Below are 14,195 nucleotides of genomic sequence, written 5' to 3'. Positions count from 1 at the left end.
CCTAGATGTAATGAGCAAATTTTACAGCTTCTCTGAAGCTGTCAGACAGGAGGAAAACACAAGTAGGCAGATGTAAAGGCAAATCCCTTCTGGCAAATCCCCTCCCAAACCCTACATGAACCCCCCCCTCCCAGGATCCCATCCAGAATCATTTTTACCCTGGTGGTCCAGCGAACCTCAAACCCCCCCCCCCCACACCACTCCCATGCAAAATCACCCTGTTGGTCATGGATCGGACCCCCTCCTGCACCAACAAATGTACCTGGAGGTCTAGTGACCTATTTCCCCCCCCCCCACACCCCCTTTCCTGGACCTGACCACTCATGTACCTGAACAAGTTGGAGGCAGGAGGGCAGAAGCAACGCCTCCTCCCTCGAGACTGCCCAGAACAAAACGGCAGTGCCCAGCCTCTGCCCAGTGCATTCTGGGATGAACTGGGCAGGGTAAACACCCTATAAGGAGAAAAACTCCTTATGTGGTGCTTAGCCGAACCCAGTGCATCCTAGAATGCAGTGGGCAGGAGCTGGATGCTGCCATTTTGGGGGGGGGGCACTGGGGGGTCAGGAGGCAGTCTACCGGAACACCAGGGATTCTCAGCAAGCAAGCTTGGAATTGCAAACAGCAACTGATGCATGAAGGGGATTTGTGCGATCCCTTTTGTGCACTGATTAATGTTCGCGACTCGATAATTTTTACTGCGGCACCAGTATTTAACGGGTCAAAACAAGATCTTTAATAGTCTAATAAAATGGAAAAGTGAAATTTACCTCTGCATTGGCAGCTGGCCAATTTGCTATGCTACCGGTTAAACTCCATTGTTTAGAACTTAAAAAAAAGAAGAAAAAAAAAGTACATGTCAAATTGATAAATCCAAAGTTACAAGTAATTCAGATAAAGCATTGTTTCATCCGTATGAGCATCTTATCTACATGCTGAAACAACCTTCCAGTTCTATGGCCTGTTCACCTGCAAGCTTCTCTGCAGATCTGCCGACATCCCAGCTCTTCTTGCAAAAACTTTTCATGGAGCTTGAAAAAACAAAAAACTGCAAAGCAAGTGGCAAGATACGGTTAGACTATGCAGATTCAAGGTAACAAATAGAAATAAAACAAAACAAAAATGGACGATGGTGGACTAAAATAACACATTTTTTGATTAGCTTTCAAAGACAAAATCTTCTTCTGCAGATCAGACATGAACAAAAGAATATATAAGTGAAACATAAAACATAGTAGATGACAGCAGAAAAAGACCTGCATGGTCCATCTAGTCTGCCCAACAAGATAAACTCATATGTGCTACTTCTTGTGTATACCTTACCTTCATTTGTATCTGCCATTTTCAGGACACAGACCGTAGAAGACTTGCCCAGAACTAGCCCCACCACCCAAACACCAGCCCCGCATCCCAATCTCGGCTAAGCTTTCCAATGACAGTTTTAGGGGGAAAGGTAGGAGTGACACAGGGAGAGATGGGTTGGTGATCAGAGGGTGACAAAGCAGTATAATTTTGGGGTTTATAATGTGATAGGAAACCCAGATCTCTGTTAAGTTCTTTCTGGCGAGTGACAAAATATTGCATCATTTTAACATCAAGGATTTTGCATTTCTGGATTGTTTGAAAATGTTCTTGAAGTATTCTGACCATAAAGTCACTGATGCAGTGTTCTGGTCTTGCAAAGTCCTCTCCCACAGAGGCATCACCCTGGTTAGCTCTGTGGTATTTAATGTGATGCCTGTGTAAGTTGATATTTTGCATCTGGCCTGTCTTACCAACATAAAATCTGTCTTCACCTTTTTTTGTAACCTGGCTTGGCCACTGTTAGAAACAGGGCACTGGGCTAGATGGACCATATTGGTCTGACCCAGCATGGCGGCTACTCTTATGTTCTTACGCATTGAATGATAAATACTACATTTGAGGAAGAGCTTAAGAAAGAATATTTTTCCCACGTGAATGACTGTGGGTCCTGTGAAATGTGTTGGCACAGTTCGCAGCTTGGTATATTGCAGGAACGTGTGCCATTCTCTTTTTTGACCTATTGGGAGCTTGTCGGAAGGCCAGCTTTCGTGGAGCTGGGAATATCATCCTCCTGGAGTACTGGCTATAGGTGTCTTATCATTACCAGTGTCATTTGCTGGGGGGGGGGGGGTGCAGTCCACTGGACCACCTGGGAATTTTGTCGGGGGGGGGGGGGGGGGGTCTGGGGTCCATCAAGGAATTTTGTCAGGGGGTGCAGGTGTTGGGGGGAGGTCTGGGGTCCATCGGACCAACAGGGAATTGCCTGCAGGAGGGGTCGTGGGGGGAGGGAATAGGTAGGGAGCTCAAGCAGGCAGCCTTTGCAAGCTGCCTGCTTCCGTTTCCTTCCTCTTCCAACAGGTCCAGAGCAGTCGTAAAATTAGCTCATTAGAGGTAGGTGCTCTGGAGCTCTGCATCCCCCGGAATGCTCATCAAAATAGTAAAGAGCACATTTGCATGGGGGTCTCAGTGGCTGCTAAGGGCACAAGTTAGAGCCATGGAAAACGCCTTTGTGCACTGCTTGCTAGATAACATTTGCTTTAGACAAGCTAGAAGTAGTCTAAAGCAAACATTAACTGCATGGTAAGCTTACTGCATCGGGCCCTCAGTCAGGATTTTGAGGTGTTTCTGTCTCTTGGGTCAGAGCCTTTACAATGGTATTGTGTAGCTTGGCTATGTACACTGGACTTTAGGGTATGTGAAAAGTGGAAGCTGGAACTGTGAAGGTACCTGCATCTGCGAGTTGGTTTTGTTTGTATATAGCCATTGTTGATGGAAACTGTGGTATCTAGAAAGTTGACCTTTTTTGAGTAGTCGTCAATTGTACATTTTAATTGAAGGGTGGTTATGCATTCAAAAAGCTATAAAACGCTTGGGAGTGATGCTGTGCTAGTCCACCTTTGAAGGTTATAAATAGTCATAGAACAAACCCTGTAAATGGTTGCTGTAATAGTCATTCTACATCCATTGTGAGCAGAAGAGCACCTGGTGGCATCTGCTTGATGTTTTCCAATTTGTTCAGAAAGTCTGTGATGTCTTGTATCTGTGGTGTAGCCAGAAGGCAATTTTGGGGAGGGCCAACAGGTTGGATGGGTGGGCACTAGAGAAAAACCTGCCACAAGATGCCCCGACCTTGCCCCATCCCTACCCCACTCATATTAATTTCAATGAGGGTAGCAGTGCAGGCTTCAGTGGCCGAAGTCCGTATTGAGGGCTAGGGGAAGTATAAGAGGCTGTACTCTTCATCCCCCATTAAGCCACAGTCCCCCAACACACATATGTTTTTCCCCAAATATTCTGCATCCATAGAACCCCCTGGCCCTTCCCCAACAGTGAATGCAGAGCACAGTTAAGACATTTCTCCATAAAACACACATTATAATAACAGGCATATTGTAAAGTAATACAAAAATCTATCAAATAAAAAAGTCACTCAGAACCTAGAGCAAATCTACCATGCCAACACTATCATCCAAAACAAGGATCCTACCTCTTAGGGCCCTAAATATTACTACTACTACTATTTAACATTTCTAAAGCGCTACTAGGGTTACGCAGCGCTGTACAGTTTAACAAAGGACAGTCCCTGCTCAAAAGTGCTTACAATCTAAAGGACAAAAAAGTGCAGTCAATCAAATTGGGGGCAGTCTAGACTTCCTGGATAGAGGTACAATGGTTAGGTGCCGAAAGCGACATTGAAAAGGTGGGCTTTGAGCAAGGATTTGAAGATGGCCAGGGAGGGGGTTTGGCATATGGGCTCAGGGAGTTTATTCCAAGCATAGATAGGGTGAGGCGAGGCAGAAAGGGCGGAGCCTGGAGTTGGCGGTGGTGGAGAAGGGTACTGAGAGGAGGGATTTGTCCTGTGAGCGGAGGTCACGGGTAGGAGCGTAAGGGGAGAAGACCTAAAATATCAATACATCTATTGAGAAAACTGAACAAGCCAAATTACTACAGAATACTACATAGAACATTCACGCTAACAGAATACCTCGGTCGCACACACAGAACACAAATGCCAAATACAGAATAAGTGACCATAAACATAAATTAAATCGAAACCCCAAGAAGCCAGACCTTGCATATAATACAACACCAACACCACAGAAGTAGAGGGAGATGCATTGCTTCCTACACTGTGCAAAATATAAAGATCGCATATGCCAGGGATGGTGTTAGGGGGTAAAACTAGGACAACTGCCCTTGGCCCCTCCCCCCCCTGGCCGGAGAGAGCCCCAAACCTGCCAGAAGCTGTATATCACCTCCCTTCACTCCTTCCCTTATTTACCTTATTACCCTACTGCCCTTCCTACTCCTAGTACGATATTCGAGTTATCAGGGCCCTCTCTATCCCATCCAATGAATTGTAATTCCTTTCCTGCTTTACCAAGTTAGTCTGTTCTCAGAATTAGCGGTATAGTAAATTATATTAAATAAAATCAAGACTTAACGCATCATTTACAGGTTCGGAAATAAAAGAAAGCCCGGGATGTTGAGCTAGAGCAGGACGGCCATTCTGACTCTGTGTACTTACCCCAGTTGGGGTTTGTCTCCTGGTCGCAGTACTGTGACCCATCTGGCAGGGGCTGATTATAGTGCGCACAGCCACAGGTTGCCACCATTGCCCTCTGGAAACAAGAATGAAGGCAAATCTGGAAGGAAACCAAGAGAAGGTATGAGCCCTTCCATGAACTCAGCAGTTTTGATGGTTTGTCACAAGAGGATCCAGTTTCTTTCCCATCTCTCCCATGCTAGGAGTCAAAGCAGCAAAGACATTTACGAGTTTGTCCACACAACTTTGCTGAATTTGGGTGCATATAAAGCCCCTGACACAGTACTGGCAGCAAAGGTGTAGCCAGGTTTTGACATAAGCCCTGGAAAAAAGCTGTTCATAACTGGCTTTTTATGCTGCTACTTTTGAGTTTCTGCCTGCAGCTCGATAAAATCCAGCTAGATGAACTGAATTTTGGCCAATAGGAAACCTCTCATTTGTAATACTCTGCCAATACACCTCACTGCTGCTCTGCAGGGCCCTTCACTACCCCAGTACTCACATCTCCTCCTCCACCATGCACCTCACTCCTGCTCTGCCCTGTCGTTAGGGCTTAAGAAAATGGCAGAAAGTCTGTGTAATCTGCCTTGGCAGGTGCTGGAAAGAAACACACAGACTGTGGTTCTCCAGTTGTGAGGTTCAAACAGCAAAGACAGCAGAATGAAGAGGTGTGTGCTTACGTTCAGACTGTAGCTCTTATTAAAGAGGTTGGTCACAGGTATATTGCTGCCATCCATGGTACAGTCACTGTAAGGTGAGCTCAACTTACTGCTTTCTGTCTGGAATGAAACACACAACAACTAGGAAAAGGTTGAGACAGGAAGAGTCACGATAACAGGAAAATGATGTAAAGTAGAACCTGAGAATGTCATGGACATGGGCATTTTCAAAATTGCTGTTCCTGTGACAGGCTGACCCACGAGACATTCCCAGGCATCGGCTAAGCTTGAGGGAAGCAACCACACACTTTATTACCTCCAGAATTAGTACCTGAACAAATGCAATTCTTTTGCCACTGTGCAAGTGGCATCTACATACATACTCTTACTTTTATTACCGATACGTTACAAGACTTGGCATATCGCTTTTCAGTTGTATATAGGTTATCAATAGAAATCAAACAAAACAAAACATGGAAAAGAAAATAAGATGATACCTTTTTTATTGGACATAACTTAATACATTTCTTGATTAGCTTTCGAAGGTTGCCCTTGTTCCTCAGATCGGAAATAAGCAAATGTGCTAGCTGACAGTGTATATAAGTGAAAACATTCAAGCATTACTATGACAGTCTGACAGGGTGGGAGGAGGGGGGTTGGTAGGAAGTATGCATGGGGACATCAAAGCATATCATTGATATTCTAACAGGGTGGGTGTGGATAGGTGAGGGGAGGGCCAAGCCACAAGATACCACCGTATCTGCTCTGACCCAGGGGACAGAGACAGACACCTTAAAACCCTGACTGAATCATTCAAACAGAAGGGCTACAACCCCAAAATAATCTCCAAGAATATTGCCTCCTCCCTCAAAACACCCAGGGAGAATCTGCTACAGTACAAAAAGAAAAATCCACAGACAGAATCCCGCTTGTAGTGACATACAATCCAGAGCTGGAAAAACTGAGGAAAATCATAAGAGATCTACAACCTATACTCCAGGAGGATGAATTACTGAAAGAGATATTCCCATCCCCACCAGTACTGGCCTTCCGACAGCCACCCAATTTAAAACACAAGCTAATCAGAAGTAAACTTCCTTCACAGACTGAAAAGGAACAGAAGGGCACACTTCCCTGTAATTTATCCAGTTGCAAACTATGCCAAAATATTTCACAGGACCCCAAAGTCATCCACAAAGGAAAGATATTCAACATAAAGGGATCTTTCACTTGCTCATCTTCCAATGTGGTATATATCATTCAGTGTAAAAAATGTAACGAAGGATGCTATATTGGAGAAACAGGCCAGATGCTTAAGACAAGATTCAATTTACATAGACATCATATGAACAATACTGGTGCCAGCAGGGTTCCCACGCCTGTTGGTCAACATTTTACAGGACCAGGACACTGTACCAGTGATTTCACAGTGAGAATCCTCAAAGGTAACTTTAAAACCATACAAGAACGTAAGACCTTTGAAGTCAGAATGATTGAATATTTTAACACCCAACAGAAAGGACTTAACAAGGATCTGGGGTTCCTAGCCCATTATAAACCATAAAGCTGTATGTCTCTGTTGATCACCCTCCCCTCACCTAGCCACACCCAACCTGTTAGAATATCAATGATATGCTTTGATGTCCCCATGCATACTTCCTACCCACCCCCCTCCTCCCACCCTGTCAGACTGTCATAGTAATGCTTGAATGTTTTCACTTATATACACTGTCAGCTAGCACATTTGCTTATTTCCGATCTGAGGAACAAGGGCAACCTTCGAAAGCTAATCAAGAAATGTATTAAGTTATGTCCAATAAAAAAGGTATCATCTTATTTTCTTTTCCATGTTTTATTTTGTTTGATTTCTATTGATAACCTTGTGGACTAACACGGCTACCACACTCCTCAGTTGTATATAGGAAAGCAGTTTATAAGATGACAGGGAGACCTACGGAAGGGTGAAGAACAGCATTAGCAGGGTCAGAAAGTGAGAGGAAGGTTCAGAATACAGTTCGTGAAGAATTTGTGAGGATGGAGATAGAAAGGGGAGATGCTGAAATGGTCCAATCTAGATCACATTACCTAAAATAATTAAAGCCTGCGAAAAAAAGTAATGTTTTAATTGCATATGTGGAACAGATAAGTGGTGTGGCTGGGATCCTCCTCACCCCAAAGGGACAGAACGCTACAGTTCAACCTAGAACAGCAGCATTTGCTTTCAAGGGGACTGACTGATGCTTGGGGGGGGGGGGGGGCTTCTCACCCCGAGGACCACTCCTTTCCCCATTTTCTCTCAAACCCCTGAGCCCCAATAAAGGTAACAACTGCACATTAATAATGCTAGAACCAGATTCACTGACAACAGCCAGAAAAAATGAAGCGTTATTAGCCATAACATATATACATCATAACAGCTGGAAAAACAAATGGACAAGCTGAGGGGAAATGGGGTAACACAGTGGAACAACTAAGGATGCAAGAAAACATTCGGACCAACAAGGAAGAAACCTACTGGTCCCTTTTCCACAGGCCACCACACTCCAGATAGGTTCAGGCAACTCAGCTCATGTTTAGAGAAATTTTCTCCCAAGTCCCAATCTTTTGAAAGGAAAATAGTGGCGAATGTCCTCAGACTTCGGCGCTCTTGTTATCTGGGGTACATATTAGGTACACTCAGTTGCTGTGGGGGTTTTATCCTTGGGGACAGATACTAGTTTAAATACATGAGAATGTCCTAAAGCATCTCTGAGCTAGAGAGCTGCACGGGAACGGGGTTCGCCGGAATCCCGTGGAACCCGCGGGATTCCCGTAGGGACGGAAGCAGGTCCTGCGGGGTTCCCGTGGGGACGGAAGCAGTTCTGCAGGGTACCTGCGGGGACGGAAGCAGGTCCTGCGGGGTTCCCGCGGGGATGGAAGCAGTTCTGCGGGGTTCCCATGGAAGTGTAAGCTGCACTGCATCAGTCTCTCATCTACTGAGTACCTTGAGTGCTGTCTCCTCCTCTTCCTCATCCTCCTTCCTTTAACAGCACAAATGTGGAAAGTCTTCCGTTAAGGAGGTGGTAGAGACACAAATGATGAAGGAATTCAAAAAAGCTTGGTTGAACACAGAGGATCTCTAATTAGAAAATGGAAGTTATAAAAATCCTAACCTTAAATGGCTGCATGTGTGTGGATGTGTCAAGTGACGCTTAGATGGCGACTCTGGCTGTGATTAACTAGGGCCGATACCGGGCAGACTTGTATGGTCTGTGTCTAATATATGGCAGTCTGGTTTAGGATGGGCTAGAAAGGGCTTAGACAGCTCCTTCAGTGGCTGGAACATAAGGACAGTGCTGGACAGATTTTTACTCTGGATCCCACAAATGAGAAGTCGAATAGACTGGAGTGGGCTTCAGCGAGAACTCCAGCGAGAACTCCAGCAGCTGGAACATAAGTATAGGGCCAGATAGACTTCTATGGTCTATGTTCCAGAACCACGAAAGAAAGTATATAATATCACACTCATTGATTTAATCATGAATTGATAATGAGTGTGACTACTGGGCAGACTGGATGGACCGTTCAGGTCTTTATTTGCTGTTACTTACTATGTTACAATTAATCCTCTTTGCTCCCGGGCTGATGCGCAGACCTCAGCTCTGACATAGGCAAGAGCATCGGATGTCACCTGACCTACTGGCGCGTGCATGTGGTGACCTCTCAGCACACAGTGCCAGAAATCAGAGACAAATCTTACATGTGCACACCAAAGTGTTCTAAGTTTCAGCTTCCATTCCTTCCTTGCCTACAGTGATGTGGATCAAATCCAGAGAGAGACTGAGGGAGCTGACCAGAATTTTCTTTTATGTACCATTAAATTCTTGCGGGGACGGGTGGGGACGGTTTGGGATGGATTAAATTTTTGCGGGCATGGGTGAGATTCTAGCAGGGACGGGCGGGGATGGGTAAGATTTCTGTCCCCGTGCAACTCTCTACTCTGAGCCCTAGGAAATATTACAAGGTATCACCCACCCCTACAGCATGGCACTTTGGGCTCTACAGCAATCAGAGTTTTCTGGCACTCCTCTGAAGTCGTGTCAAACACTATAAAAGTAGAGGTTTTAGTCATCAACCTTAACAAAATATTAAAACAGCACAAAAAAGAAGAAAATATAAAAGGTGAAATTGGTGCTCAGAAACAGTGCAGCTCGATTACCCAAGCAATTGGTAGACGTTCAATCATTGAACCAAACCCTAGCATGAAAGATTTCAAACCTATCGCAAAGCAGGGGGTGGCTTCAAACAGAGTTAAAAAAATGTCTAACATCTTTCCTATATAATAATTCTCACCTCCAACGTTCTGACTTGCCTGGGACCGTGGCTCATTCCGAGTTGGTCTGCTAGGCTCTGTAGATCAGGCTGACATCACCGTAGCCATTATGATGTCAACTTCAGAACCCGGGGGGCAGGGGAGAGAGGAGGGTCGCTGGACATGGGTGGCAGGAGGGGGGGCAGGGGAGAGAGGAGGGTCGCTGGACCTGGGTGGCTGCAGGGGGAGAGGAGGGTCGCTGGACCTGGGTGGCTGCAGGAGGAGAGGAGGGTCGCTGGACATGGGTGGCAGGAGGGGGGGGCCGGGGAGAGAGGAGGGTCGCTGGACCTGGGTGGCTGCAGGGGGAGAGGAGGGTCGCTGGACGTGGGTGGCTGCAGGGGAGCCGAGGAAAACCTTGCTAGCGCCCGTTTCATTTGTGTCAGAAATGGGCCTTTTTTACTAGTATTCCATAAAAGGAGTCCAGAAACTGTGGACTGATGATTTGAAATGCTCAGAAGCTAGGATTTATGAACTTTGGACAGTTTTCTTCTGATATCTGAACATCACCAGCTTTGGACTGACCATTGTTGGAACACCACCCTACCACTGAACTGAGCGATCTGCTTTCGAGAATTCTGATGATACTTTGGAATTATTGGTACATATTGAAGCTCCTGGACTCCTTTTATGGATTACAGATAAGTTAAATAAATAAAAATAAAAAACGTAAGTGACCCTTTCTTATCTACCTCTGGCTTAATGAATAAGTAGATCTCAGGTGCCATTGGGTTATGCCCCATACAGGCAGCACAGACACACTCTGAACAGCAAAGACCCCCAAATCATCACTAATTTCTATGATTTAAATGATCAATCCCCATGGGAGTTCTGCTGCCACTACCTGGGTTTACCTAGAAGGCTGAGCTTTGACCTTGCAGGAAATACTGTCACCCCCCCTCCCTTCGGAGCTTGCTATCACTGTCACATTTCAGCGTCGCTTACCAGCTGCATTCCAATATTGGTTTCTGCTGCCGGTTGGATTTCGGTTCCTATTTCTTCTATGAATGGATACTCATCTTGATGATGAATAAGGATTTTTGCTCCTGTTGATGTAACGAGGAATGGATTGTATTCTTCATCGTCAATGTACAACACAACCTGTAAGCCTGTAGCAGAGAGAAGTGGAACAAGATATTTCAAATTTGTGCTAAATACCAAGCACAGAAGCTGGATTCACTGATTCTCCAATCAATTTTCTGCATCTTTCCAGTGTCCTAACTACTCCTGGCTGCCTGTGTGTCGCTCCCAGGACTCTGCCCAGCATGCTTTTAAGTCTTTTCATGGGATGATTCATTCTTCAAAGGAAACTGCATACATATCAAAAATAAACACCAGCAGGAACCTTGGACTTCATATTTCTAAAACATACTGTTACCAGTGTACATTCTATATGACATTCCAGTCCTAGACAGCTTCTAATCTAAGTCTTAGCATAGGAGGGAAGTTTAGTGACTTGCTTAAGATAAACAGTGGAATCTGACAAGCCTATCAATGCTTGCTATTTTTCATGCAGTTTTTTTGATTGGTTTCCAAGTTATAATAAAGTATGGAAGAAATGTATCAAGCCTCTGTGTACCATGACCAGAGCAAACTACAATATCTACCTACCACTGCTAAGTTCGTGGTCTACAAGCAAAACACAGACAACAACCACCATAAAAGTGAGAGGGTAAAAAATAAAATTACACTGGAGCCATACCCAAACATTGTTTTGGAAAGAACAATAAAATGAAGCCAAGGATAATAATATTTCAAATCATTAGATGTGAAAGGATGGATTTTACAGTTTAACCACAGGGTGCCACGGCCCAAAGATAACGAGTATAAGCTGGTATACACATAAGTACGTAAGTGTTGCCATACTGGGACAGGCCGAAGGTTTATCAAGCTCAGCATCCTGTTTCCAACAGTGGCCAATCCAGGTCACAAGTACCTGGCAAGATCCCAGAGCAGAAAAATAGAATTTATGCTCATTATCATAGAAATAAGGAGAAATTAGATCTTACCTGCTAATTTGCTTTCCTTTAGTCCCACCGGACCAGTCCAGGAACTGACTGATGGGTTATGCACTCCATCCAGCAGGTGGAGACTGAGAACTCTGACTCTAGAGAGCCAATAAGAGCCCTGGCCATCTAGCCCTAGATTCAGTACATAAGTAACAAAGCAGGAGAGGAAGAAAGAAAGAAATCCCTTCTGTGCCACCGGGTAGCTGAGCAGCCATTCAATGAGAACCATACTGTGCAAGGCGAGACATCGACATCACCGTGTTGGTCAGTCAAAGAAATATTCGACAAAGCACGTCTCACTTTCATATCTTCTACTTTGTTGTTGTGTTTTTTTCCAATACCACACAGCAGCTCCAATCACCAACCAAAACTGTAAAAACTGTAAACAACTACACGAAGACAACAAGAATACATTCTTCCATATTATTTACAAAAAGGGTGGGACCTGGACCGGTCTGGAGAGACTAAAGGAAAGCAAATTAGCAGGTAAGGTCTAATTTCTTCTTCCTTAGTGTCCCTCCGGACTGTTCCAGGAACTGACTGATGGGAAGTAACAAAGCAGTGCTCTTAAGGGAGGGACCCCAGCAATCCTGCCGTGAGAACTCTTGCCCCAAAAATAGCATCCTCACGACATTGCACATCTAATCTGTAATGCTTCGAGAACGGACTAGATTCTACATACCACGCCTGAAAAATTGTTGCCGAAAATATATCCACCTAGGCATATTCTATAAATCACACTAGATTTAGGAACAGTTTATAGAATATGCCCAGTGGCCATGACTGCAACTAACTCTAGATGCGTCCATTTATGCCAAGTAAAACTTGGTGTAACCACCGTGCGTGTAGATTTTTGCAATACCAAAGCCCATGCCCCCTTTTTCGCAATGCGCATTAGAATTTATGTGCCCCACTTTACAGAATACGCCTAGCAAGTTGTGCGCATAAGTTCTAATTAATGCCAATTAGTATCAATAATTACTTGTAAAGCGGCAATTATCAGCGCTGACTGGCTTAAGTAATTGTGTGCTCAAATCCAGAATCCGAGCGGATTTGCACATGCTATATAAAATCCAGGGAACTATAACAGGAATGAACCTCAGTCCTAAGCTAGGGTATGTGGAGCATGATCTCAGACTCTCAAATTTACTGCTAACGCTTGCTATAGTACTTGCATTGTGCCAAAGAGAACTTCCTTCTGGAGCTCATAAGACATAACACATAGAGGTAACTTCTCCAGCTGTGTTTGGAAATTCTTTTGGATCAGATCTGTGGCACCCAAACCAATGGGAAAGATTTCTGCATCTTTCTGCCATATTTCCTTACTGTCATAATCCCATTGCTTTTCTGGCACAGTGATGTTGTCAAGTTTCCAAAGTTTCCAATGAAAACCACCTTGTTGCCCCTTTATAAGCATTTTCTGCCAAGAGCACTTTGCATCCTGCTCTTTCCTACAAAATCTACAAATATCAGTTGTACCAGCTTTGTCTATGCTCACTGTGAACTCTCTCATCATTAATCCACTGTTTTAGGCTGCAACTATCAATCTCTCATCCTCAGGTTTCAGTTCATCTCTCCGGGCTTGATCCATGTATGGCTCCTGGAGTAACATTTTATATTTCCAATGATACAGTGGGGGAAATAAGTATTTGATCCCTTGCTGATTTTGTAAGTTTGCCCACTGACAAAGACATGAGCAGCCCATAATTGAAGGGTAGGTTATTGGTAACAGTGAGAGATAGCACATCACAAATTAAATCCGGAAAATCACATTGTGGAAAGTATATGAATTTATTTGCATTCTGCAGAGGGAAATAAGTATTTGATCCCCCACCAACCAGTAAGAGATCTGGCCCCTACAGACCAGGTAGATGCTCCAAATCAACTCGTTACCTGCATGACAGACAGCTGTCGGCAATGGTCACCTGTATGAAAGACACCTGTCCACAGACTCAGTGAATCAGTCAGACTCTAACCTCTACAAAATGGCCAAGAGCAAGGAGCTGTCTAAGGATGTCAGGGACAAGATCATACACCTGCACAAGGCTGGAATGGGCTACAAAACCATCAGTAAGACGCTGGGCGAGAAGGAGACAACTGTTGGTGCCATAGTAAGAAAATGGAAGAAGTACAAAATGACTGTCAATCGACAAAGATCTGGGGCTCCACGCAAAATCTCACCTCGTGGGGTATCCTTGATCATGAGGAAGGTTAGAAATCAGCCTACAACTACAAGGGGGGAACTTGTCAATGATCTCAAGGCAGCTGGGACCACTGTCACCACGAAAACCATTGGTAACACATTACGACATAACGGATTGCAATCCTGCAGTGCCCGCAAGGTCCCCCTGCTCCGGAAGGCACATGTGACGGCCCGTCTGAAGTTTGCCAGTGAACACCTGGATGATGCCGAGAGTGATTGGGAGAAGGTGCTGTGGTCAGATGAGACAAAAATTGAGCTCTTTGGCATGAACTCAACTCGCCGTGTTTGGAGGAAGAGAAATGCTGCCTATGACCCAAAGAACACCGTCCCCACTGTCAAGCATGGAGGTGGAAATGTTATGTTTTGGGGGTGTTTCTCTGCTAAGGGCACAGGACTACTTCACCGCATC

The 14,195-nt window shown here is 44.8% G+C and overlaps 1 protein-coding gene across 3 annotated transcripts in view; it reads right to left on the bottom strand.

The window, feature by feature from the left end:
- The window catches only part of SCNN1G (sodium channel epithelial 1 gamma subunit), a 58,308-nt gene that overhangs the window by 11,787 nt on the left and 32,326 nt on the right, over positions 1 to 14,195 (bottom strand). For 2 of the 3 annotated variants that reach the window (XM_030212796.1, XM_030212795.1), the window contains exons 6-10: positions 10,520 to 10,683; positions 5,248 to 5,346; positions 4,550 to 4,667; positions 967 to 1,045; positions 768 to 825 (exon numbers count right to left, since the gene is read on the bottom strand). In XM_030212796.1, coding sequence (XP_030068656.1) covers positions 768 to 825; positions 967 to 1,045; positions 4,550 to 4,667; positions 5,248 to 5,346; positions 10,520 to 10,683 — 518 coding nt within the window. The remainder of the gene's footprint in view (positions 1 to 767; positions 826 to 966; positions 1,046 to 4,549; positions 4,668 to 5,247; positions 5,347 to 10,519; positions 10,684 to 14,195) is intronic. The other variant, XM_030212797.1, reaches the window with a different exon arrangement.

Source organism: Microcaecilia unicolor, chromosome 8 (genome assembly GCF_901765095.1).
Source record: "Microcaecilia unicolor chromosome 8, aMicUni1.1, whole genome shotgun sequence".
NCBI classification, from domain to species: Eukaryota; Metazoa; Chordata; class Amphibia; order Gymnophiona; family Siphonopidae; genus Microcaecilia; species Microcaecilia unicolor.
The sequence above is the reverse complement of the archived record's forward strand: the minus strand, read 5'-3'. Positions and strand labels throughout refer to the sequence as shown.